Source organism: Mesocricetus auratus, unplaced genomic scaffold, assembly GCF_017639785.1.
Source record: "Mesocricetus auratus isolate SY011 unplaced genomic scaffold, BCM_Maur_2.0 Super-Scaffold_100009, whole genome shotgun sequence".
NCBI lineage: Eukaryota > Metazoa > Chordata > Mammalia > Rodentia > Cricetidae > Mesocricetus > Mesocricetus auratus.
In genome coordinates this window covers 7,066,323-7,092,476 of record NW_024429193.1, presented here as the reverse complement: position 1 = coordinate 7,092,476, position 26,154 = coordinate 7,066,323, and the positions used below count along the sequence as shown (strand labels likewise).

The window sequence follows — 26,154 nt, the reverse complement described above, 5'->3', positions numbered from 1 at the left end:
AGAAAGGAGAGAGAGCTCAGCACTACAGAGCACACTAGCTGCTCCTGCAGACAGCCCAGGTTAGGTTCCCAGAACCATGTGCAGCTCCCAGCTGCGCCCAACTCCAGCTGCGGAGTTCCAGTCAGTTGCAGACGCCCCCTTCTGGCCTCCTGGGGCACTGGTACACACACAGTCCACACGTACGGTAATGACAAATGCACAATTTTTTAAAAGATAATGGAAGACAAAATGCCCACACAAAGCTGTTGTAACCAACTGTTTAATGTGGAAAGTAAGGCATGAGTGTCAACAGGGAATGAGACCACCTGTGCAGAAATGTTTCTTTATTTAAAAAAATCACTTTTAGAGGCTTTTGGACAAATATTAAAATGGATCACACTTTAACTTATCTTAAGCATACTACATGGGAAGCTACTTATTATCCATAAATCAGAGTTACGTTTCGTAGACAGTGTCTCCTACACATGAAGCTAAAGTAGAGTTCATAAGGATCCCTAAGAGTCCCCAAGAAGACCGCCTTGGAAAGAACTCCCGTCATTCCTTCGGGAAGACTGTCCACGCCATCATCTCCCCCGTTTCACGTCGCCAATGGCTCCCCACACATCAAACACAAACTCGTCGGGAAAGGCAAAGTCGCCCAGAGTCTCATCCAGTGCCACAGCGAACTCGTCCGGGTTGCTTTTGTCTTTTCCAGCTTCAAACATGGTCGTAGCTGTCGATGACAATTTTTAAAGGTTAATGAGTCATGAGCCAGCACCAGAGGACTGTCACCACTTATGGAGCTCTCACCCCTGCCCTGTCCCCAGCCTGAGAGCCCATCACTCGGGAGTCTCCAGCATTCTTTGGGGGTTGTTTTGTTTGTCTGGTGTGGGGTGTGTGCACGCACGGAGAGGCCAGACGGAACCTTGGGTGTCAAGCCCTGAGATGCCATCCGCGTCCTTTGAAGCCCTCGCCGTCCTGGAGCTCACTAGGTGGGCTCTGCTGGTACCAGTAACCCTCCCATCTCCACTTCCCCAACACTCAATTCTAAAGCATGCACCATCGCGTCTAGTGTTTTCACATGGGCTCTGTAGATCAAACTTGTGCATTCTAGAGAAGTATTCTGCCGAGTCCTCTCTGCAACCATCCAGCATTCTGAGGGGGGAAGGCATACTTTAAGAAAACCTCACGGCGGTCGGGCAGTGGTGGCACACGCCTTTGATCCCAGCACTCGGGGAAGCAGAGGCAGGTGGGTCTCTGTGAGTTTGAGGCCAGCCTGGTCTACAGAGCGAGTTCCAGGACAGCTTCCAAAACAATACAGAGAAACCCCATCTCAAAAACAAAAACAAAAAAAAATCAAGAATATCTCCTAGATCCAGTTACAGAGATGGAGAAGTGATGAGCAAAGGGGTCAAGACTTGGCTGGTGAAACCCACAGAGACAGCTGACCTGAACAAGGGGAAACTCATGAACCCCAGACTGATGGCTGAGAGGGAAGCATAGGACTGACCCAGACCCACTGAATGTGGGTGTCAGTGAGGAGGCCTAGGGTAGTAGATCAGTATTTATCCCTGGCATACAAATAGATTGGGGAGCCCATCCCACAATGAGGGATGCTCTCTCAGCCTGGACACATGGGGTTGGGCCCACGCCCTGCCCGGGATGATATAACAGACTTTGGAGATCCCCCATGGAGGGCCTCACCCTCCTTGGGGAACAGAGGGGATGGGATGGGGGTTGGGGTTCTTGGGGTGGGAGAGGAGGGGAGGAGAGGAGGGAGCTGGGATTGACATGCAAAGCAAGCTTGTTTCTAATTTAAATTAAAAAATTAAAAAGTACCTCATGGCTAACCTTTCTAGGAATCTTAGCACACACAGCCCCTTACTCCCCCCCCATACACAGTCTAACACTCTCTGTGCCTTCCATCCACGCCCGACTCACAACTAGCTGGAGTATACTCTTCCCCTACCAAGGGAGTACTTTACAGCCTGCCACACAGCAGTTTGAGTTCTGTAGCATCTTTCTTGGGCACCTTCTGGTTTAGGATAGAAAATTAACGATAGTATGTGTGGTCTGCCTTCCTAGGAAGTTACTTAAACCCCGTGTTCTGTGTCTGGGAAACAGCATCCCCATGAGCACACATTCCCCGAGGACCTTTCCCCAGGATAGAGAAGAGAAGCCCATGAAGTTCTGCCCCTTAAAAGCACTAGTGACCACAAAGGACTTTTTCTTTAATGCCACATATTGCAGCTAAGTGCTGGCCTCTTGTGGCCACTCTGAGAGTATATTTATGCTCCTATCACCACAAAATTTTCATCAACATAGTCGCCATTAAGTTTGTAAATATTTAAAGAACTTTTAGGTATAAAAATTGACCTGTTGCCGGGCGGTGGTGGCGCACGCCTTTAATCCCAGCACTCGGGAGGCAGAGGCAGGCGGATCTCTGTGAGTTTGAGGCCGGGCTGGACCAACAGCCTCCAAAACAATACAGAGAAACCCTGTCTCATAAAATCCAAAAAAAAATTGACCTGTTACTTAAAAATCTTTATTATACATGTGTATGTATATCTTATATGTATGTATATGTGTGTGTATGAGTACTACATGTATGCATGTGTATATATAGGGCGTGTGTGTGTGTGTGTGTGTGTGTGTGTGTGGTACTGGAACTCCAACTCAGTGTCTCATGTATGCCAGGTAGATGCTCTATCTATGAGCTATGCCCTCAGCCCTACAATGTGTGTTTTAAAGAATTGTTTACCTGTTATTTTCTATGTGTGTGGGTGTCTTACCAGCATATATGTTTGTACACCGTACATATGCAGTACCTGTGGAGACCAGGAGAGGGTGGTGCATGCCCTGGGCCTGGGTGTTACAGATGACTATGAGATGCTGTGTGGGCCAGGTTCTCTGAAAGAGGCGCCAGTACTCTTGTCCAATGAGCTGCTCCTCCAGCCTCTGCAACGCACTTTTCAATAAAGATCTACTCCGGATTTCACTGCTCTCAACTTAGAAGGAGCTCTTCACAGCGTGCGTGGCTTCACTGACCAGTACAAAGAACCCAAGGAAGAAACGCGTTCCTCGCTTTGGAAACATCATTAATATATACCTTCCTAACCGGCTATTGTGGGGAAACGGACTTAGAAACTACCATTTTAATTGCCTTCCCACACATTCTAGCCTTTTTTTTTTTTTTACGAGACAGGGTTTCTCTGTATTGTTTTGGAGGCTATCGGTCCAGCCCGGCCTCGAACTCACAGAGATCCGCCTGCCTCTGCCTCCCGAGTGCTGGGATTAAAGGTGTGCACCACCACCACCCGGCTCTAGCCTTTTTAATAGGTTAACTTTTTTAATTCTTAAACTGTCAGAATTAGTTCCAAAATCCTAAACCGGTATCAGGAAACACTATAGGTCCACTATAGCTACACCGCTGCCTTAAAGCTAACAGGTAGAAAGTACAACATGTCCCTGAGTTAGATCACTCCCCAGACTCAACATCTTCTGGAACTTTTTTCTTTACAGATAACATCTCAAGGTAGTTATCTTGGCTGGTTGAAAAAAAAACACATTTCACAGCTTAGCTTCACAACCATCAAAGGGCATTAATTCTCAGAGGTATTTCCTACAAAGACTCATTTGAAGCTGGGCGGTGGTGGCCCATGCTTTTAATCCCAGCACTCGAGAGGCAGAGACAAGCAGATCTCTGAGTTCGAGGCCAGGCTGGTCTACAGAGCAAGTGTCAGGAGAGTCAGGGCTACACAGAACAGAAAGCAAGGAAGAAGGAAGGGAGGGAGTGGGGGGGAGTGGGATGGGAGGGAGGGAGGGAAGGAAGGAAGGGAGGAAGGAAAAGGAAGGGAGGGAGGGAGGGAGGGAGGGAGGGAGGGAGGGAGGGAGGGAGGGAGGGAGGGAAGAAGCAAGGAAGGAAGGAAAAGGAAGGAAGGAAGGGAGGGAGGGAGGGAGGGAGGAAGGAAGGGAGGAAGGAAAAGGAAGGAAGGGAGGGAGGGAGGGAGGGAGGGAGGGAGGGAGGGAGGGAGGGAGGGAGGGAGGGAGGGAGGGAGAAAGGGAGTTGAGGAAGGATACTCCTGAAAGCTAATAAATACTGGAAATACAGAGAAGCAAAAGCTTTCATTTGTCCGTTAAGTCAGGTTAACATTTCTAAATTGTATGTCATGCTAATCATATCTGAACAACAGAAATTCCTAATTTAACAACAGCTGACATTCTTCAAATAATTGCTTTCCCTACACTCTGCCTCCCTAAGTGACTGATCACACTACTAATCATGTGTGATGACAATAGCTTCGTGTCAATCAAAGGAATTTGCTACAGATATTTAATGAAACTGACAAGGGACCACTGGGTGATTTCAATGAATATTTTAGAATGTTTAATAGTCTACATTTCTGGGCACAAGAGAAAAATCATCCTTCTATTTTAAAGTTCTTTTCTAAATTACGTTTATTTCTTTAGTGTGTGTGTGTGTGTGTGTGTGTGTGTGTGTGTGTGTGTGTGTGTGTGTGTGTGTGTTTGGGGAGGGAACGTATGGTATATGGTGATACTTTGTTTATGATCTAACAAAGCTTGCCTGAAGATCCGAATACAAAGCTAGCCACACTAGTCAGCCAGAGAGTCCAGGCAGTGGTGGCTCTCACCTTTAACCCCAGCACTTGGGAGATAGAGGCAGATGGATCTCTGATAATTCAGGGCCACCCTGAGTCACACGATACTGATCCAGACTAAAAGAGAAACAGAGCTCACTCAAAGGTGATCTCAGCACTTGGGATCCCACGCCTTTAATCCCAGCACTAGAGAGGAATCCAAAGTGGGAGGAGACAGGAGCTCAGCGCAGTCTGAGGTTTGGTGGAGACGGACGCAGTCTGCAGATGCAGTCTGAGGACAGGATCGCCCTTCTTTCTGGGCTGAGCACTGGTAGAGATGAGAACTCTCTGGCAGCTGGCCGCCCTGCTTCTCTGATCTTCAGCTTTAACCCCAATAATCTGTCTCTGGGTTTTTATTATTAAGACCTATTAGAATGCGTGCCGCACTGGTACACCACAGTGCGGATTGTGAAGGTCAAAGGGCAGCTTCAACGTGCGGGAGGCCGCACTCTCCTTTCACCTTGTGGACCCCTGGAACCAAACTCGGGTCACCAGGCTTAGTGGGCAATGGCTTTATACCTGCTGGACCATCACGTGAACCCAGAAAATTCATCTTTAAAGACTTGTGATTTAAATCGTTTATAATCATCCGCACTGCTATCCGTCACTCTGATGCACTGTACTTGTGATTTAAATCCATTTATAATCATCCGCACTGCTATCCGTCACTCTGGTGCACTGTGTGTGTGTGTGTGTGTGTGTGTGTGTGTGTGTGTGTGTGTGTGTGTGTGTGTTTAAGATTCAAGGGCCTCAGAGATGCTTTGTCTACGATGAGCACTTGTTCTTGCAGACGGCCGACACAGGTTCAGAAACCAGCATCCTCATGGCAGCTCACAATTATCCATAGCTCCAGTTCCAGGGGCTCCGATGCCCTCTTCTAACCTCTGAGGGCATCAGGCATGCACATGGCGAACACACATACATGCAGGCAAAACACCCACACACATCAATAAAATAATTGTGTAAAGATGTGTTTTATTTTGGGGGGGCGCTGAAGAGGTAGATGGCTTGGTGGTTAGGAGCTCTCAGGTTCAATTCCCAGCACCCACATGGCAACGCGAAACCACCTGCAATTCCAGTCCCGGGAGCTACCACGCCTCTTCAGTTTTCCGTGAGCACCAGATTTCATTTCATCTCGATTTCTTTGAATGTGTGTGCGTTTGTGTAGGGGTGTGCGTGAGTGCAGTAACTGTGGAGGCCAGAAGAGAGCGTCAGAGCCTCTGGAGCTAGAGTTAGAGTGGGTGTGAGCCGCTCACCAGAGGTCCTGGGAAATGAACTCACATCTTCTGGAAGAAAGGCAAGCAGTCTTAACTGCTGAACCGTCTCCAGCCCCCATATCTGCATTTTAATAACAATAACTCGTCCTGATTTATAAAACTACGAAAAGTTAGAATGCTGAAGACAGCCCTAGGGTCCTTCCTTGAGAGCTTGGTTCTCCCAAGTTCTGGCTCACAGTCCAGGGATGGACTTGAGTCCTGAGTCTCACCCAGGCCATCTGTCGTTCTCCGATGCCTCTCGGCTGAAGACTGATGAAGTACGTCATTTTCTAACAAACACTACGTAGTCTGTATGTTTAAGGTCACTGCCCTCTAAACCCTCTTAAGCTCATTTCCATGCATCTGAATTACTCTCACAAGTCTGAGTCACTTATCCAAATCCCAGAATTCCCCCAAAATGTAGGCTCTGGAGATGAGGTGAGCCTGGATGTATGTGCTCTGGCCATCTTAGCTCTAGTTTATTCTCTGATCATGACAATCTAGGGTTCTACTGTGCTGGGATGTTCATGTCTTTCCCTAGACTTGGGGGATTTTTCTCCTACATTAACTAGATTTTCTATTCCTTTAGTTTATCTCGCTCATTGGTCTGCCCCATGAATTCTCAGATTTGGTCTCTGGATCATGGCCCAGAGATCTTGGAAGTTTGTGGGTTTGACAGCTCAGTTCTCTTCTCACTGGTATCCAAGCATGGGATGTGTCAACCTAGGCTTCTGGTCATGACAGTCTTTTGTTTGATTTAGTTGATTGGTGATGCTGTCCCCTGTGGTTTTGTTCAGTTTTGTTGTTGTTTTGTTTTATTTTGTTTATGGTTCACTAAATATTTCCTTTCCAACATTCCTGTTTTTTTATTTGTTTATTTGTTTGGTAGGGTTTTTGAGACAAGGTCTCACTGTGTATCCCTGGCTGTCCTGGAACTCAGAGCAATCCACCTGCCTCTGCCTCCTGAGTGCTATCATTAAAAACATGCACCATAGCACCTGACACATTTCTTTTTATTCAAAACTTCAGTTTTCTTGCTGAGTTTCCTTTCCATTTTACTAACATTTTTTTTCCTACACTCAAGATTGGTTTTCTTACTCCATTTATCTGCTTTTATGTATCTTTATGTAGGTTGCATAAAATCTCTTGTGATTTTTACAAGTAAGCTCTTAAATCCTTTGTCTGGCATTTTACCTATTTAAGTTAGTATCTTTTAATTCAGTGGCTTCAGATTTATGACCTTTTGACAAGCTGAGGAGTTATGTTGCCTTGCCTTTTGTTTTGTTTTGTTTTTTCAAGACAGGGTTTCTCTGTGGCTTTGGAGGCTGTCCTGGGACTCACTCTATAGACCAGGCTGGCCTCAAACTCACAGAGATCTGCCTGCCTCTGCCTCCCGAGTGCTGGGATTAAAGGCGTGCGCCACCAACACCCGGCTGTTGCCTTGCTTTTTATGTTTCTTGTTTCCTGTGTTGAGGGGTGTGCATCTGTTGGTTGTACATCTCATGAAGCTTTAGCTGAGATCTTAGTGGATGGCCTGCTCTTAAGGTTCAGACCCAGCGCAGCTCAGGGAGGAGAAAACAAATTCTCAAACAGTAACAACAGCAACCGAACAAGACACAGTGGTGCACGTATATCAACAATTACCATAAAAACAGAAAAGGACAAAGTAGCTTATGAGATGAGGTTAAAATCATTTAAGGTTAATGTAGAGACAAATGTGAGAAAATGATAGGGTGGGGAGGAGGGGAGGAGCCAGAAGAGACCCAAGGTTAAGGGGAAAAGAATGAGAATGTTGTAAGGGGAAAGCTGAAGAAAAACGTTTATAAAAGAAAACAAAAGTCAAAAGGAGGTCACTCAATACAGAAAATACATAAATAAAATCAGAGAAATAATATAAACATAAAAGTTTTTGAAGATAAGATAAAGTAACACTACACTGGGAGCATAATAAAAGAAAAATGAGAAACAAGGAACAGAAAAAACAGATGGCGTATTAAGAGTCTCTTCCCCTGGGTCCTTTAAAATTGGGCTAAGTCAGGTGTCCCTGGGGGCTGGGGCAGCTGGACTTGTAAACTCTTGTCTTCCTTAGTTTCTGCCACTTTAATGCTTATGTGGGTCACATGTCAGCTATCCCCAACTTGTTGTGGAATATCCCTTTACACTAGGTGAAATGTGTTGCTGTGATTGGTGTCATGAAGAGCTGGATGGCCAATAGCTAGGCAGGAAGAGGTCAGGCGGGACTTCCGGGGACAGAGAGTTCTGGGAAGAAGAAGAGCAGAGTTGCCCGCCAGGTGTTAGGGAAACAGGATGGGCCATACAGAGCAAGGGTAACCGAGCCACATCAAAGAATGTAGATTAAAAGATATGGGTTGATTTAAGTTGTAAGAACGAGTTAGAAACAAACCTAAGCTAAGGCCTAGCCTTCATAATTAAGAGGCCTCTGTGTAGTGTGTGTGTGTGTGTGTGTGTGTGTGTGTGTGTGTGTGTGTGTGTGTGTGTGTGTGGTGCCCATGGAGGCCACAAGAGGGCGTCAGAACCTCTGGAATTAGAGCTTGAAGTTGTGAACTGCCACAGACGTGCTGGGAACTGAACCGAGCAGTAAAAGCTCTTAACTTCAGAGCTGTCTCCCCAGCACCCAGATCTAGACATTTTTGAAAAGCCATCTCTGGATTTTTCAGTTATAAAAACCATAAATTTCTCCTATTTTTTTTCCTCCTTAATACAGTTGGAATTGGGGTTTTTTGCTTTCATTTGTTTTGAAATATTTGGTACTGGTAGTGTTTTGGCTGATTAAAGCAAGAACCTGACACATTCATGTTAACAAAAGAAATAACCCAGGGAACACCCAGAAACCCCACTACCGAGTCATCCTTCTTCGTGAGTTCTGTGTCTTTTCTTCCTACTTCAGGAATCCTATTAGATGGTGTACAACTTGAATATCATAATACATAATTTAGCCATTACTCAAGGTAAATTCAACACATCAGATAACTTTTCATATGCATAATTTTCATGTATATTGTAAAGCATAAAACATGGTAAAGGTGGTATTATTTATAGTGTCTAGACTAAAATTAACTAATTTTTGTGTGTTTTTTGAGATAAGTTCTCCCTGTTATGTAGCTCTGGCTGCTCTGGAACACATTATGTTGACCAGGCTAGCCTTGAGCTCACTTGCCTCCCGAGTGCTGGGATTAAAGGAATGTGCCACCATGCCCAGTTTAACTATAATCTTAAAATATAACCTAGCAGTAATGCCTCCCAGCAAGCAACTGGGTAAATCATTATTCTTTACCGTTTATATTCTCTTTTGTGCTCCATGAATCCTTTTCATCTCAAAGAAACAACACAGAAATTATCGTTAACAGTGCGGCCTTACCCAAGTCAGTATCTCGAATTCCCATGTACAGTTCGAGGAGATCATCAACCTTTTCAATCGCCTTTGCTTTGGCTTCCGATGGCTTTAAAAAGAGAACAACAAGATACTGCATTTACACAATAAATCTCTTGACTTTCGGGGCACACACAGAAGGAAATATCTGGTCCATTGGCTAACTTCAGCGGACATATCTGGAGCACACCCTTTAACCCTGTAGCTAAGAGTAAATACAATAAATATTTAGCCATAGTGTCAGCGTTAAGTGCGGATTCAAGAAAAAAAGAAAGGGAGGGAGGGAAGGAAGGAGGGAGGGAAAGAGGGAGGGAGGGAGGGGGAGGGAGGATGGTTCCCAAGTACTGAGCTACCTAAATAGAAGAAAGATACAGCATCAATAATTAGACAATAATTTTAAAGGCATAAGAGGTCAAAAGCCAGAAGTGTTCAGAAAGAAGTGATTTAAGGACTGTGTTTCCATGAATAGGGAGGTGTCAGATACACAGGGGAGAGAGAGAGACACTGGATAGAAGAGACACACATGGAAAGCCCATGAATTTGTAAGGTCTGACAGAAGAGCATGCTACATACACTCACTGTAAGAAGTCCCATGGGCCTGGAGAATACAGGAACACTAGAAGTTAGGGTCATGGGCCACTAGAAGGTTGGGAGTCTCCAAACTCTTTGCCTAGTGTGTGTGTGTGTGTGTGTGTGTGTGTGTGTGTGTGTGTGTGTGTCTGTGTCTGTGTGTGTCTGTGTCTGTGTGTCTATGTGTGTCTCTGTGTGTCTGTGCGTGTGTGTCTGTTTGTCATGTAACTGTGTCTGTCAGTCTGTCTATGTCTCTGCGTGTCTGTGTGTGTGCATATCTGTGTTATGTCTGTGTCTGTGTGTGCCTATGTCTCTATGTGTGTCTGTGTCTCTGTGTGTCTATATGTGTGTTTGCTTGTGTGTATGTGTCTGTGTGTGTGCATGTATGTATCTGTGTGTGACTGTGTCTCTATGTGTGTCTGTCTATGTCTATGTGTGTCTTTGTTTTGTGTGTCTATGTGTTTGTGTCTGTAGCTATGTGTGTCCATGTATGTCTATACGTCTACCTGTGTCTATGTATACGTGTCTGCATGCCTATCTGTGTCTATGCATGGTGTGTGTTTGTGTCTGTGTGTGTCTCTGTGTGTCTGTGTGTATGTGTACATGTCTGTGAGTATGTCTGTGTCTCTGTGTCTGTCTGGGTCTATGTGTGTGGGTGTGTGCCTTTGTTTGTGTGTCTATGACTGTGTCTGTGTGTCTGTCTGTGTCTATGTGTGTGAGTGTGTGCCTTTGTCTGTGTGTCTGTGTGTGTTCCATGTATATGAACATGTGTGGCATATTTGTGTGGATGTCAGAGGCTGATCTCAAGTGCTCTCCCCAGTTGCCCTCCTTATGTTTTTTGAGGCAGAGTCTCTCATGGAACCTGAAGTTTACTGATTTAGGCAGCAAGCCCCAAGCCCTCCAGTCTCCACCTCCTCCCCAGTGCTGGGATTATCAGTGTGTGATTGTGTACATGAGAAAATGCCAGTGCATTATGTATGACTGTGTACATGTGTGGGGAGTGCGGCGTATTGTTTATATAAGTGTGTTCATATAAATAGGTGAGCTTTTGTGTGCTTGTGTGTGATATTTGAGTGTGAATTTAATGAGAGGATGTTTATGTGATGTGCGCATGTAGAGAGGGATGTGGGTGTATTCATGTGTGTGAGCCTATGTGAATGTATGAATTTGTGTGTATGCATGAATATGTAAAATATTTGTGTATGAAGTATGCGTATGAATATGTGTATGAGTATATGAGAAGGTGTGTGTTCATTTGTGTATTGTGTGAGAGTGTGTGTGCTCAGACTTTCTGTATGTATACATGAGTATATGAGTATGTATGTGGGGGATATGGAGTGTACATATGTATACACATACATATTAGTGAGGTAAATGCATGCCATTCTGTGTGTATATGTGTGTGTGATTGTGTGAATGTGTGAGTATTAGTATATGCAAATGAGTGTGTAGTGTATGCATGTGACTGAATGTGTAAAAGTTTGTGTTAAATATGCGTATACATGAGTGTGTCTGCAGTGAGTGGGGAATCAGTATTTCTGTGTGTATACATGTGTGTGGAGTGTTTGTGTGTTTCAAGTGTGTGGATTAAGTACGTATGTGTGGGTGTATGCATATTAGTATTATGAATGTGTATTTGAATGTGCAGTGTCATTACCTGAATTTGTATGCGAGTGTAACTGCATGCGAGTATGTGTGTGTGTTTAGAGCTGTGTGGAATGTGTGAGCAGCGTGTATATATGGCGGTGTCTGTGAATGTGTGAGAGTGTACATATTGAGTATGTGTCTTTGTGTGTAAGTGTGTGTATGTCAGTGTGAATGTGTGTGCAGTTTGAGTGGGTGATATGTGTGAATGCATGTGTGTGCACATGGTTATATGTTTGGATGAGGGTTATAAAATGTATGTGTGTGAAAAATGTTAACATGAGTATACTGCCTTATTGGAGATCGAACCCAAAGTTTATGTACTATAGATAAGCGTCCTACTGCTGAGCTACATCCCAAATATCTCACGGCTTCATTTATAAGAACTAAAACTAAACAACAAGACAGATTGCTCTTGCCTCATTGCAACGTTTTTGAATTCTCTATGAAGCTGTAGGCTACACCAGTTATGCTGGTTTGAATGAGAATGGTCCCCACAGGCTCATGTATGTGAATGCTTTGTCCCGGCTGGTGGAGCTGTTTGGGAAGGACTAGGAGGTGTGGCCTTATTCGAAGAGGTGTGTCTCCGGGAGTGAGCTTTGGCCATCCCCCATTAGCATGCACACCCCCCCCACTTCCTTGCCTCCTGCTTGCGAACTGGATATAAGCTTTTAGCTACTTCTTCAGTGCATTGCCTGCAGGCCTGCCTGCTGACGTGCTCCGCACCATGACGGTCGTGGACTCACCCTCTGAAACTGTAAGCCAAATAAACTCTCCTATAAAAACTGCCTTGGCCAGGGTGTCTCTTCACAGCAATAGAGCAGTAACTAAGACATTCAGTAACTCAGATATCCACCACCTCTGTTTCTACCCAGCCATAGTACAAGCTGTGGTAGCAAATTGACAGCGCTCCTCATACACAACATCACCAACATCTGGCCGCTGGTTTCTGGGACGGCTCTTACTCCATCACCTCTCCCTGTGTTTGAGTCCTCATCCTTTATCTCAGGCGGAGAGTTCCTAACTTTCTCCCCTGCCATTTCCTCCCGAACCCATCCTGCTCGACAGCACACCCCTGAAGCCAAGGAAGTTTTCTAAAACACACAACCAATGACGTTGCTGCCTCCCGCCCGCCATTTTTAAAGGGATCTGCAGCTAACCATGGGACCTTTCACATGCTCACCCCATGTCTTCCTCCGGCCTCATCGTCACCCACGCTCTTGCAAACAGCAAGCTCGCTCTCTCTCTCTCTCTCTCTCTCTCTCTCTCTCTCTCTCTCTCTCTCTCTCTCTCTCTCTCTCTCTCTCTTCCCCAAGCCCATGATTGTCTGATAATTCATCTTCTATTTGCACAAGCTCCCCGTCACTTCTGCAGGCAACCACTGGCTGCTCTCTCGTCGTCCCTGCTCCCTGGCAGCCTCTTCATTGTGACCCTGTATGCCCTGGACTGTTCCTTAGCCCTGCATCCCCTGGTGTCCTAATGGCTCCTGTCAATGCCCCCCCGAGAGGAAAAGGGTCTTTATTTACCCTTGTGTCACCAGAGCCTGGAATGAATAAAGAACGCATTCTGGGAGTAGAGCCTCATCCTTAGCTTACGGAGTTTATGCCAGGTTAGGGGGGGAAGACTTTTTAAATCCTGTAAGTTTAAATCCTCTAAAAACTTGAGTGCAGGGGCTGGAGAGATGGCTCAGAGGTTAAGAGCACTGACTGCTCTTCCAGAGGTCCTGAGTTCTAATTCCCAGCAACCACATGGTGGCTCACAACCATCTGTAAGGAAATATGGTGCCCTCTTCTGGCTTGTATCCATAATAAATAAGTAAATCTTTTTTTAAAAAAACTTGATTGCAAGCTATTTATACTGATTTACTATTAGCATCAAACTAGCTTCATTATGAGCTGATTTTAATTAACCTATTTAATTAAGCAGACTATGCAAAATAATGTTTACTTTTGAGTAACTTTTTCCCAGATCGCAGCGCCTCATACATAGCAGGGTACTTAGCATGCATCCACTGGCTGTGTAAACGGTTGGAAAAATGATGCTCGACCCCACAGGGCACAGAGGCGCCCAGCACACCCTGCTTCCTCCACACAGGTCTGCTTATTTTCCTCACGGCCTCCAACAGAAAGTCAACAGAGCGTTCTCCTAGGTCCCCCACTGCGAGCTCCTGCCCACCGATTTTACATCGTCTCACTGATTCCTGTCTTCTGTGAAGGGCTTGTTCATTGAGTCGAGGGACAGTGACAGTCCTCAGCCATACACCAGGGGGCGAAATGAGCAAAGGCAAAAAGTAAAGGGTCGACCAGATGTCCCTGGCCTGTTGTTTTGCACAGAACTCACCACAGCTTATTTTCAAAATGCTTTGGCTTAACTTGATGAGATGGAAGATTACTATGGAGACACATCTCTGGGCATGTCTGTGAGGGAGGCTCTAGATTGGGTTAACTGACAAAGGAAGGCCCTCTCTAACCATGGGCAGCATCCCTGCCCTTTGCCTCATAAGCTCAAGCTTCTGCCTCCATGCACTCTCCAGCTTGAGAGATGGATCCTCCTCAGGGTTCCCCAAAATACACAACATCCTGAGACTCATACAGCCCGAAGGCAGCCTTCACCTGAGTTTCTGCTCTAACGAACCAGCGCTTCACTGACCCTGGACATTGTCATCCAAGAAGCTCTAGGGACCTCTTTGCAAACGGCCACCTAACTGGTCACCTGACTGTTGGGAGATGTCATTCTGTAAAAATGTGTCTGATTGGTCTGAATAAAGCACTGTTGACCAATAGGGAAGCAAGATATGTGGGACTAGGAGTCAAGGAGGATTCTGGGAAAGAGAGACACAGAAAAGTCACCATGTAGCCATCATAGGAATAAGAGATCCGGACCTTTTCTCCGGTAAGAGAAATACTTAGATTAACAATTATGGAGTAAATACTTAAGTCAGAGGTAGCCAGTAAGAAACCAGGCAAACTGCCAACAGCTTCATAAATAATATAGCCTCCTGTGAGTTATTTGGGGGTTCAGACAATGCGGCAGGACCCAGGCGGATGGCAGGGAAGACTTCACCCTACACCTGATCACTCATCTGATGTTCTGCAAATCTGGAGATCTGAGGGCGACACTCTCACACAGACTGTGAGAGCCTGGAGATCTGAGGGCGACACTCTCACACAGACTGAGAGGGTTTAGGGTTCCCCGGGTGACACTCTCACACAGACTGTGAGGGCTGTGAGGGTGGCATTCTCATGTAAAGGCTGTGAGGGCCTGTGCCTGTGATCTCCTCTCAGGAGCCACAAGACTTGGATGCCTTTGCGTCTACTTTGTCCCCCACTGTCCTCACTGCAGTGGGGAGGCCTGGTCCTGCCCCTGCCCACCCTGATCCCCGCCTCCCACACTCCTGCTGCGCGCTCCTTTCAATGTTTCCCCCCATTTGTGTCTTCTCCTCCTGGCATTTTCCACTCAGATGCTGACCTTTGCATCGACAGTCAGTCGATAAGTGAAACCCTTGCTTTCCTCAGCCTAAAATACATCTGTAACTGATGCTGCAGAAACTTGAATTCCTTTGGCCCATGAGATTCTCTCCTAGGTGACTAAGACTCTGAGTGAACGACAGATGAAATTAAGCAAAGTAAAGATATGAGTCCAGCAGCATTTGTTGCTTGGAAGAAAAATTAAGGTTAAGAACTGGGAAAGATAGCTGGGTGTTGGTGGTGCACACCTTTGATCCCAGCACTTGGAAGACAGAGGCAGGTGGATCTCTGTGAGTTCGAGGCCAGCCTGGTCTGCAGAGTGAGTTCTAGGACAGGCTCCAAAGTTACACAGAGAAACCCTGTCCTGAGAAACAAAAGCAAGCAAACAAAAGAAGTGGGAAAGGCAGAGAATTGTAGCTTCTACCAGATATTCTGAAAAGCCTGTGTAGGGAAGGTGATAAAAATGGGAGCACAGGGGGAAGGGGTTACTCTTAACAGCAGCCTGAGCAAAGGGAACCCTGGAAGCTCGTGGGGAGGACTGAAACCTGGCTGAGGCGGAGGGAGTGGGCGACGGTGGTGGTGAGATCAGAGTAGAAATGTGGGGTCGGGCCACAGGGTTAGCAAGTCTGGGGCCTTAACTTTTATCCTCAGGGACACAGGAAACCCCAGCCTCCCCAGCTTGCATCTCTAAAGGGTAGTCCTGGCTGCTGGACCCAGCACAGAGGGAAACAGGGAGGAGAACGGGGAATGTTCCAGCAGCCTCTGGGGTAGGACAAGCTGCCTGGAGTCTCACTGCACCCAGGGGAGGTTGTTGGAGTCTGGTATGGGTCCACAAGGTTTCCCTAGCAGGAGGAGTGTAGAGCGTGGAAAAGAGGAGTCAGGCATGACTGGAAGATGTTTATCTTAGGAGACTGGACATCTCGAGTAGAATAGTTCCTTGTAACAAGTCCTCGTAAGTGCTGTCTCCTGACTCTAGTTCAAACGTCCTCTGACAAGTCTAGACTAGTGACCTGCAGAGAGGCGGTCACCACGGACCACGCTTTCATGCTTTGGTGTAACCTCCTCTCACTGCCTCAGTGGTTTTCAGGAGGAGGAAACAGTGCACAAGGAGGAGATGAATTCAAAGCACGTGCTTTGCCCCTAGCCGGGGCGCTGTGCTCGCTCAGATCACGGTAGCTGCATTTCCTGCTCTAACAAATGTGCATCGCTGTGTGTCTCCGAACAGAGGGGGGAGTTAAGTGAGCGTGACCTACCAGCTCTTCCACTGTGGCAGGACCTTTCGACCTCAGACGAAGAGTCCCTCTGCAAGTGGCAATCTTATCTGCAGACGTCTTTCCAGCTTTTGACCTTGGTCCTATTTCTGTGAAGACATGAGTAGGAGAGGTGTGAGCTCAGAAAGAATCCCAACAGACTCCGTGACATTGGTAACAACACACGGTGACAGCAGACTTGATAAAAAATGTGCCTTCCTCCAGAATTACCTAAGGCGCAACGGGCCCACCTGGCCCCCATTATTCCCATATGGGGGAGTCTCTGGACAGTTGGGTCTACAAAACAAAAGCATACAGGAAACACAGGCTAGAAGCCTCAGGAAAGAAACAATAGGTGTTGGCTTTCTTCTCAGCAAAAAAGTGTGAGTGGCCAGAAAGCACCCAGGAAATCTCATCTGGCCGTCATCTCTGTCTTGAAGACCTGAAAGAAGGTCTGAGAAGAGATGGAGCCCTGTAACTTGATGCTTTGTAGATGAAATTCCACCTACCACACAGACTGCCCTACGAACCCTGCTATCAACCCCATTTTACAAATAAGGGAGCTAGAACCAGTGCATCGGAGACTCAAAACCAAGGCTTGCCAGGCATGGTGGTAGCTCATGACTAACCAATCTCAGCACTTGGAAGTTGGAGGCAGGGGAATTGCTAAAACCATACCATAGGATTCCAGACTCTTTGACTCTTTAGTCAACAACACTGCAGCCCCACGCCAACTAGAAGAACAAACTCAAAGGTTCCCAGGAAGAAAAAGACCTGGGACAGTTCCAAAGAATGCCCCGTGGTCACCAGGAATCCTCCAAGAGATGCCAGCCCTGTCCTGGGGCTGCCTTTGCCTGTATTTTACTTTGTTTTTCTTGCAATGGACCAAGAGTGGTTTTGCAAGGCGCTAATCCTAAGCAGCAACACAACCAGGGAAGGGCAAGGAGGGTAACTGGAAGGGGTGTGCCCCATCTAGACCTCTCCAATAACACATGCCCTGCGGGAACGTGGGTCCTGTTTAGCCAGATGCACTGTTTGCCAGAGAAACTGCATAGTCAGAGGTTTGTATGAATTTCCTGATTTTTTTTCAGCTTAAATCATTATACCCAACCCTTTAAAAATAACACCCTGGCAAACATATAAAAGAAGTCAGAATCTAAGTGAGTACAGGCTACCAATCCATGACTTCTGCAAATGTGTCCAAGCCTCTTTGGCTGAGGCCTCTCTACAGCTGCAGCTTAAGGCAAGGTTCAGGGGCACAGCTGGGCTTGCACTACCACCAGGGGGACAGCTGGGCTTGCAGACAGCTAGAGCTTGCAGAATAGGCTGCAGGATGCTGCAGCTAGGGAGGTCTGTACAAACGGCAGGGGTGCGGGCATCATAGGTACATGCACACGCATTCTTGATGAGAACCCTAGACTGGTTCCCATCTTCTGCCAAAGTTTTTTTTTCCCTTGCTGGGAATCTAGAGCAATGTAATTAAACATCTTACACATGCATTTTAATCTGAATCTAGGGTCAGAATCTCCAAAACACAAGTTTTCCTCTGAAGGTTACCATAGGATGGATAGACAGGCTCCCCGGAAGAAAGAAAGCCATAAACAGTGGTGAGATGGTGCCCAAACGCTACTCGGTGACTGGGTAGCTTTCCAGTTGCTTCACCTTTGAGCTGACCGCCAGCACTAGCCTTGCCAGTTACTACATATCCCTGGGGAAGAAAGAATCCTCAGCTACTCAAAGTGCAGTTCCAAAACGAGTGCCCGATGAGAAACAATAGATCAGTCTGTCTTCAGCACTGGGCAGCAACTCCAGTGTTCCAAGGGCCACGTCCCCAAAGCAGGAAAGCTGGGTGTTGTGGAATACGACTTTAAGCAGACAGAGATGTGTTACATTGTTTATGCTGTGGAATATTACTTCAACTAAGTGAAGCTGTGTTACATTTGTTTCTGCTGCCTTTGTTAATTGTGTAAAGATGTGTTACATTGTTTATGCTGTGGAATATTACATTAACTATGTGAAGGTGTGTTACATTTGTTTCTGCTGTCTATGTTGCTGGGCAAAGCTGTGTTACATTGTTTATGCTGTGGAATACTACTTCAACTATGTAAAGATGTGTTACATTTGTTTCTGCTGCCTTTGTTAACTGTGTAAAGGTGTGTTACATTGTTTCTGCCTCCTTTGTTAATTGTGTAAAGATGTGTCACATTTGTTTATGCTGCATTTGTTTAATTATGAAAAGATGCTGCAGTTTCACCTTGCCTGCCTAATGCACCTGATCCTTCTAATACAAAAGCTCAGCAGAAAATAACTAGGCAGGAGAGGGATAGATGAGGCTGACAGGCAGAAATTAAATGGGAGGAGAAATCTAGGTGGAGGGAGGGAGGGAGTGAGGGAAAGCATGAGGAGAGAACCAGAGGGAAAGAGAAGGACACACCTAGGGTCAGACAGCCACCAGTCAGACACAAGAGGCAGTGAAAGGAAGATGAAAGGGAGGGAGGGAGGGGGAGGGAGGAAGGAAAGGAGGGAAGAGAGAGGGGGAAGGGTGGGGGAGGAAGGCAAAAAGCTTTGAGGTAAAACATAAAGAGAAACAGATTAAAATAAGAGCTAAACTAAGGCCAAGCATTCAAAACTAATAATAGTTCTCCATGTCATGATTTGGGAGTTGGTTGGTGGCCCAAAAGAAAGCCATCAACAGTCAGACTTAGCTGAGTGGTACCAACAAATGGACACCACAATTGAGAGCCCACACACCCTAACACGTACTAGCGGAGCTCAAAAACACGCAGGGCACACACACCCACATCACTCCATTTCACTAAAGACTAAACGGCACACAAAGTACAGTCGGTAGGTGGCATGGTGACATTGTAGGGGTGTCAACATGCCACCTACCCAGCACACTTACTATCTCGTGTAAAGTAGACAGTAAACTGCTCACTCCATACATGTATAGTTGATTCTAGTATTACACACGTGTGTCTAATTGAGTCTGATGGAGTGCATATTAGCATCTGACTCAACAAGTGATGCTTGAAGGGTTGTGAGCTTCATCTGGGAAATGAGACAGCTCCGTATATTGCTGAGCCATAGTAGGTGTCTGGTATTTACAATGCTGGAGTGTGTAGCCTTTAAAAGGCATGGTCGGCCCTCTGTGAACTCAGCTGGCCTCTGTAAGGATCCGTGATAGATTGTTTTCATCGTCAAGCTGACACAATCTGGAAAGGGAAGTCTCAGTAAGAGGTTTCCAAGTCACATTGGCCCTGTCCTCGTCCGTGGGGTACTGTCGTAAGCACATTGACTGATACAAGAAGACCCACCCTGAAAGTTGGCAGCACTGCTCCCTGAGTTTGGGTCCAGGATTATAAACTGAGCTGAGCTGTAAGCTTGCTTTGGTTTGGGGGGTTGTTTTTGGTTTTGTTTGTTTGCTTGGCAGCCTCCCCCCCCACCTTGGATTGTGTCATATCCAAACTAACCACTTGGTGTCAGCAAAGCAGAAGTTAAACATTAAACTCTGGCTCAGACCAGCCTCCAGATCGCCATCAGCCAGGCTTTTCAAGATTAGAGGATGTTTCAGGATGAAAGTCGACTTGTCCCTGCATGAAAACATGCAGAATGATCCTGCCCACTCAGGCCGAGGTGGTGGAGGAGAAGATGGGCTTAGGGAATGTTTTAAAGATTCTGGGTGTTGATAGTCTGGCCTAATTTGGGGGAATAGCCTACCTAAGCATGTCTGGGCAGCCAGGCCAAGCCTTAAATCTGTCAGTTCACAGAAATGGGTGGCCACAAGGCCTCTCTCCGGGATGAGTTAGGAGAAGACATAGTTCAGACTGTGACCTATGCTAGCCAGCCCCAACCTGTGAAACTACTGCTGTCACTCATGAGGCCTCCCCACCAGAAGGTGTGTGGCTGCCCTGTCCCAGACATCACTGCAGTTCCAGAGAGGCCAGGCAGCTTCTGCACTCGGGCTTCCTATCACCAAGAGACAGCTGTGCTCCTGCCCGAAGCTTCTCATGGCCGTTATATCTTTCACTCTAATCATGTGGTTTAATTTTTAAAACTATGAGCTGATGACATGGGAGCTATAATTACCATGAAAATTAGGTTGAGTCCTCTGAACCAACGCGGTGAAAGTTGAAAAACAGGGGTGTGGGCAAGATGGCCCTGGGAGATTAGGAAAGGAATTTTAACAACCATCGTTTCACATATCTGACTCTTTTGTTTGTTTTTGGTTTTGTTGTGTTTAGTGAAAGAGCTCACGTGTGTTCATTAAGGTTGTGCTTATATAAGAAAAGTTTCTGGTGAAGTGTGGCAGTTACACCCAGACAGAAGTGGGGCAATCAGGAGTTCAAAGCCAATCTTGGCTCCACAGTACATTCGAGGCCAGTCTGGGCTACATGAGCCCCTGGCAGGAAAGAGTGGGAACAAGCCAATCTGTGTGGTCACCCCACAAGGAAGGCCTTTCAGGAGCCGAAGGATAAAGACGATGGCCATGTGAGCCTGATGGCCCGAGTCCACTCCCCAGAAGCCACACGAAGCTGGCCTCTGACATCCACACGTGTCATGGCACATGGATGCCAAGTGTACACAATAACAATAATGATGGTAATTAAGGAAAATAACTTTAGGGGCCTTTTAGATCAAGAATAGTGGAAAAACATGTATTTTTATGTTCCAAATTAAAATGCAACATCTATACAGCCATGAATTGCTTTAGTAACCCAATCTCAGCTCTATGGTAGGAAGACGGGGAAATCAACGAGGCAGAAAAGTGTTTGTCTCCAGCCCAACCAAGGCCAGGATGTTAATCCCAGGGAAATTAGTGCAGACAAAGTTAACTCAAAAGCACTGCTCTAACCAGGAACCTGCAAGATCCTCAGTGACAAAAGGTGGCATCTGAGGAAGTGGGTACCCTCCCCATTTCTGCACGGCGCAGGTGCCTTAGCCTGGAGTATGATGCCACACTTGAGGGCAGGGGCAAAGAACGGGACCTCAGCAAGGGGTAGGCACAAAGGGACACAGCTCTACCCAACAATTGCTCAGAGGTCAGGATAAACTACGGAGTAGGAGAGCTAAGGGCATCTGCCTGGCACACCTGGGACCCCGGGGTCCAAGCCTGCCCAGAGGAAGATGCAGGATGCTTACATCGCAGAAGTCAGGAGGGTAGGAAGAATGGGAATCATTGCTACAGGCACACAAGAAACCCCAGGGAAGATCTAGAAACAGCCTTAGAGGGTCCCATCATAGGTGACTGGAGGCCGTGTTTGCAAAGGTGAAAGAGAAAACAATTCTATTTTGGTGACACAGAAGAAAGAAATTGATCTCTTGCAGTTCAAAACTGACACAGGGATCGTCTTAATATCTCTCCTTAGATTTCAGTTGAAAGTGTGGACTTATTTCATTTCTCTAACTTCTCAAAAATACATGATCTGGACTTTTAGTTTTATTCCTCTCCCTCCCTCCCTCCCTATCTCCTTTCCTCTCCTTTCCTCTTCTCTCTCTCTCTTTCTCTCTCTCTCTCTCTCTCTCTCTCTCTCTCTCTCTCTCTCTCTCTCTCTCTCTCTCTCTCTCTCTCTCTCTCTCTCTCTCTCTCTCTCTCTGAGACAGATTTTCACTCAGTAGCCCAGGGTGGCCTGGAACCCATCATATAGCACAGGTTTGCTTCAAACTCCAATGACCCTCTTGCCTCAGCCTCTTGAGAACTAGAATTACAGATATGAGCCACTGTGCCCAGCTGATCGGGCCTTTTAGGACATCCTGTGGGGACTTTCTACTGAGATCTCATTGCCTCCACCTTCACGCTTGGTTTTCAACGTGGTTCCTGGGTTGCATAGCTCCCACCTGCGTCCTACAGCCCATGGCCAATGGTTTGCCCTGTGGGACAATCACCCTTTGACCACATCTGTACTGTGATCCACAGGTCGTAGTTGGAAGCTTGGACTTCAGACACAGAACACCTGCGTTAGTCTCCTCGGAGCCTCCATCTACAAGTTGAAGCTAAGGCTCCTGCCTGTAAACAGAAGGCATCTACAGTGCTCAGCAGCCCCCAGGGAGGGCTGGGCCTGGCAGCCTCCTCCTGTTAGCAGACTGCTGCTGCTGCCTCCCAATGGTCTGGGAGAGAGAGACAGAGGGAGACAGAGAGAGAGAGAGACAGAGAGAGAGAGAACGGTCTGCTCTTTGCTCCCTCCCAAACAAAGCTGCTGGCATTCTCTCTGAAAATTGAGAAGCCAAAACAAAAAACAACAACAAAAAAGCTGGGGGGTGGCACACGCTTTTAATCCTAGCACTTGGGAGGCAGAGGCAGCTGGGTCTTTGAGTTGGAGGCCAGCCTGGTCTACAGAGTGATTCCTGGACTGCCAGGGTATGCACAGAAACCCTGTCTCAAAATGAAACAAAACAAAAACTGAGAAACATGCAAAGGTCCCTCATCGTAAGCTCAAAAAGTTGTCACTTCAAACACCAGGAGCACAGGCCTCTCTCTCTCCCTCCCTCCCTCCCTCCCTCCCTCCCTCCCTCCCTCCCTCCCTCCCTCCCTCCCTCCCTCCCTCCCTCTCTCTCTCTCTCTCTCTCTCTCTCTCTCTCTCTCTCTCCTCTTCTCTCTCTGATATTACCCCTCTCTTAAATAAAGCTATATAACGTTTCCCTTCAATTCAAAGTAAGAGCAGATGCCCCACCCCCAGGACTCCACTCAAAGGACACATATTTAAGCCCCGCCCTCACAGGTACTCAGCCTTCAGCTGTACCAGGGTGATGAATATGATCCCAGGACTCTGGTCTCGGCCTCCGCCATCCCAGAAAAGGAAACACAGCCCTCTCCTAACTGCCCTACAGGCTCTCTGCTGGCTTGCCAAAGCCAGGCATTCCATCTGCAAACCGAGGGATGCTCGCTGTCTCAGGATTCTCAGAACCGGCCTAGTCTCTGGGACTGATGATTACAAGCCAAATTAAAGAGGAGCAGATTCTACCATCGGTGTATTCCATAGGAAGAGAGAGTGATTTTACACAGTGCTGAAAGCTCCCCGGGGCATCAGCCCTTTGAGTCCTGAGAAATGCATACTGTCGTTATTTTACAGATTTACAAGGACGACCTGGGGGGGTAACTCAAGTGCTCTCGTTTGAAAGTCTGTGTTCATTTTTTTTCTCAAACATTTACTTGTATTTTCAATTATATGGATATGTGACTGAGTGGGAAGAGTAAGTGTGCGGGAGAGCGGGCGCCTTCCGAGGTCCGAACAGGGCACTGGATCCTCCGGTTGTGAGTGGCCTGATTTGGGTGCTGGGAGCTGAACTCTGGCCTTCTGGAAGAGCAGCGAGCGCTCTTAACTGCTGAGCCATCTCTCCAGCCCCCCAAATCCATGTTCTCAACACCTTAATCTGCAGCTAGTAGAGGCTCAACAGGGCTCCCCTACTGTGCGCGCTTCATGGTCGCGGGCCAGCATCTTCCTTTAAAAGGTCATGCGCAAGCAGAGACCCAGCCATCACGGGTTCCCACGGCGAGACCACAGCCAAAGGCAGGCAGAGAGACGGGAGAAGAAGGAGGAGAAGGTGTTCCAGGCAAAGTCAAAGATGCCAGAAGCAAGGAGAGGAGAGTTTCCCAGTCCCTCCCAACTGAGTGACTGGGCTCTGTCACTGTCCAGCCTTCCTGGGAATGATTCATCGGAAGTTTCCCTCCCCCTGGATACCTGAGCCGCCTGGGATCCCTGGCAGCAGATCAAAGGGCTGGGCGTGAAGGGCGTCCCTTTAGGTCAAGGCTCTCACAGGGAGTTAGCAACCACACACGCATGTGTGTTTTAGGCTCCCCGTGTTTTTAGGGCTTTTTAAAATTATTATTAGTTGACAACTTTTTTGGTTGTTGGTTTTTTTTTTAGACATGGTCTCACGTAGTCCAGACTGGCCTTGAACTTACTATGCCATCAAAGGCGATGTTGGACCCCTGATGCTCTTGAGGGATTACAGGTTGAAGAGTTTTAAAGTCCTGCCTGGTTTATGTGCTACTGGGAAGCAAACCAACCCAAGGTTTTGGGCGTGCTAGGCAAATACTCTGCCACCGTGGGGACTAAGGGGAGAGGTCAGACTCAATACGTAGACCAGACTAGTCTCAAAAAATGGATTAAAAGTTGTAAGAGCTAGTTAGTAACAAGCCTGAGCTATTGGCTGAGCTCTTATACTCAATAAGAAATCTCCATGTCCTGAAACGCTGTGGAGGAATCCTTTTGTACACTGTGAAGATGTGCTGCTCTTGTTGGTTTAATAAAGAGCTGACTGGTCAATAGCTAGGCAGGAGGAGCTTAGGCAAGGGGGACCAGATGAAGAGAATGTTGGGAAGAAGAAGAAGAAGGGTGGAGTTGCCAGCCAGACCCAGAGGAAGCAGGGGAAGCAGGATGTGTACAAGATGAAGTAACAAGCCATGAGCCACGTGGCAGCAGGCGAATTAATAAATACGGTCAATTTAAGTTATAAGAGCTACTTTGTAACAAGCCTAAGCTATCAGTCGAGCATTTGCAAGTAATAATAAGTTTCCATGAGATTATCTGGGAACTGGCAAGCGAGACAGAATATTCTGCCAACAGACAGTCGTCAAAGTGGATCGATCTTTGACCACCTACTAAAACCACATATGCACTGCGAGTGCATACATGAGTGCAAACACACACACGCACACACGCACACACACACACACACACACACACACACACACATCCCCAGCTGTAGGTTTCATGAGAAAACCAGTCTGTCTTAGTCTTGTTTGGGTAGACTTCATTTCCATCCCATGATCCACAGGACTCATGCTGTTCTAGTGATCATGGTCCTACCCTGAAGCCCCGTGACTAATCAGTGTGTCCCCTCTCAAGGCAAGCCAGGGTGAAGGCATTCTCTTGCAACACCACCAATCTCAAGGTCCTAACACCCTGCATCATCATCTGACCAGATAGCCCAGTACTTTCTTGGGAAGTATCTGGCCCTTGACACAGGCAAGAGAGTCCAGCATAGCCATCTGTCCCATGTGGTTCTCTCTGGGGGAAGTTCCCACCAGCCTTCCCCCTTCTCCCTGTCCCATCAGTCTCCAACCATCAGCCCTGAGTGAAGCGCATGGCTGGTCCACGTCTGCACTGCCGCAGCCTCTGGGCCTGCATGATACTCTCAGCAGGATCACATAGTTAAACCTCAGAGCCAGGCAGGCTTGTCTCTCCCTGCACTTTCACTCCGCCTGGCGTGACTCAATGCGTGATGAAACCACCCCAGGCCTCAGTTTACTCATCTGGAAAAGTATAACCGGAATAGCACGAGGATCCACTCAGGCCATAACAGTACTAGACCTGCCGGCACCAGCTGGCTTCCAACCCCGAATACTCCGGTGCTGTTCCAAGTACTCCACACCCATGAGCCATGTAATACTTAGAGGTGCTCTGGATTAGGAAGCAGGTAAATCTGGGTTACATAACGTCATCGGCCATGGAGCTAAGAAGAATAAGGGAATGGAGGCAAACCCCCGTGTTTTGGCTCAGAGTCCTTAACCTTCTCCCTCACCCTAAGGCACCCCAATCACACAGCCAGTAAATGCCAGCTGCTACCGTTAGTAAGGTTAGGAGATGCTTAGTGTGTTTGTCTTTTTATGCAAAAGTAAATGGTGACCCCTTCTCATGGAGACCCTGGACACTGCTTTCTTCTAAGACCCTGGACACTGCCCACCTCCTTCTCATGGGGACCCTGGACACTGCCCACCTCCTTCTCATGGGGACCCTGGGCACTGCCCACCTCCTTCTCACTAAGGCCCTGGGCAAACAGCTTTAAGTTTAGGATGACTTATAGGGAACAAATGATTTCTTGCTTAGAGAGTACTTACAAAAGATTGGACAGATGGCTCAGTGAGTAAGAGCACTTGCCATTTGAGTGTGAAGACTTCAGTTCAAATCCCCATCACCTACATAAAAAACTCAGGCG

The 26,154-nt window shown here is 47.1% G+C and overlaps 1 protein-coding gene across 1 annotated transcript in view; it reads right to left on the bottom strand.

The window, feature by feature from the left end:
- Positions 1–243: 243 nt before the first annotated feature.
- Gipc2 (GIPC PDZ domain containing family member 2) overlaps positions 244–26,154 on the bottom strand; it is a 74,936-nt gene continuing 49,025 nt past the window's right edge. The window contains exons 4-6 of the mRNA XM_005083613.4: positions 16,219–16,325; positions 9,273–9,354; positions 244–712 (exon numbers count right to left, since the gene is read on the bottom strand). Coding sequence (XP_005083670.2) covers positions 564–712; positions 9,273–9,354; positions 16,219–16,325 — 338 coding nt within the window. The 3' untranslated portion in view covers positions 244–563. The remainder of the gene's footprint in view (positions 713–9,272; positions 9,355–16,218; positions 16,326–26,154) is intronic.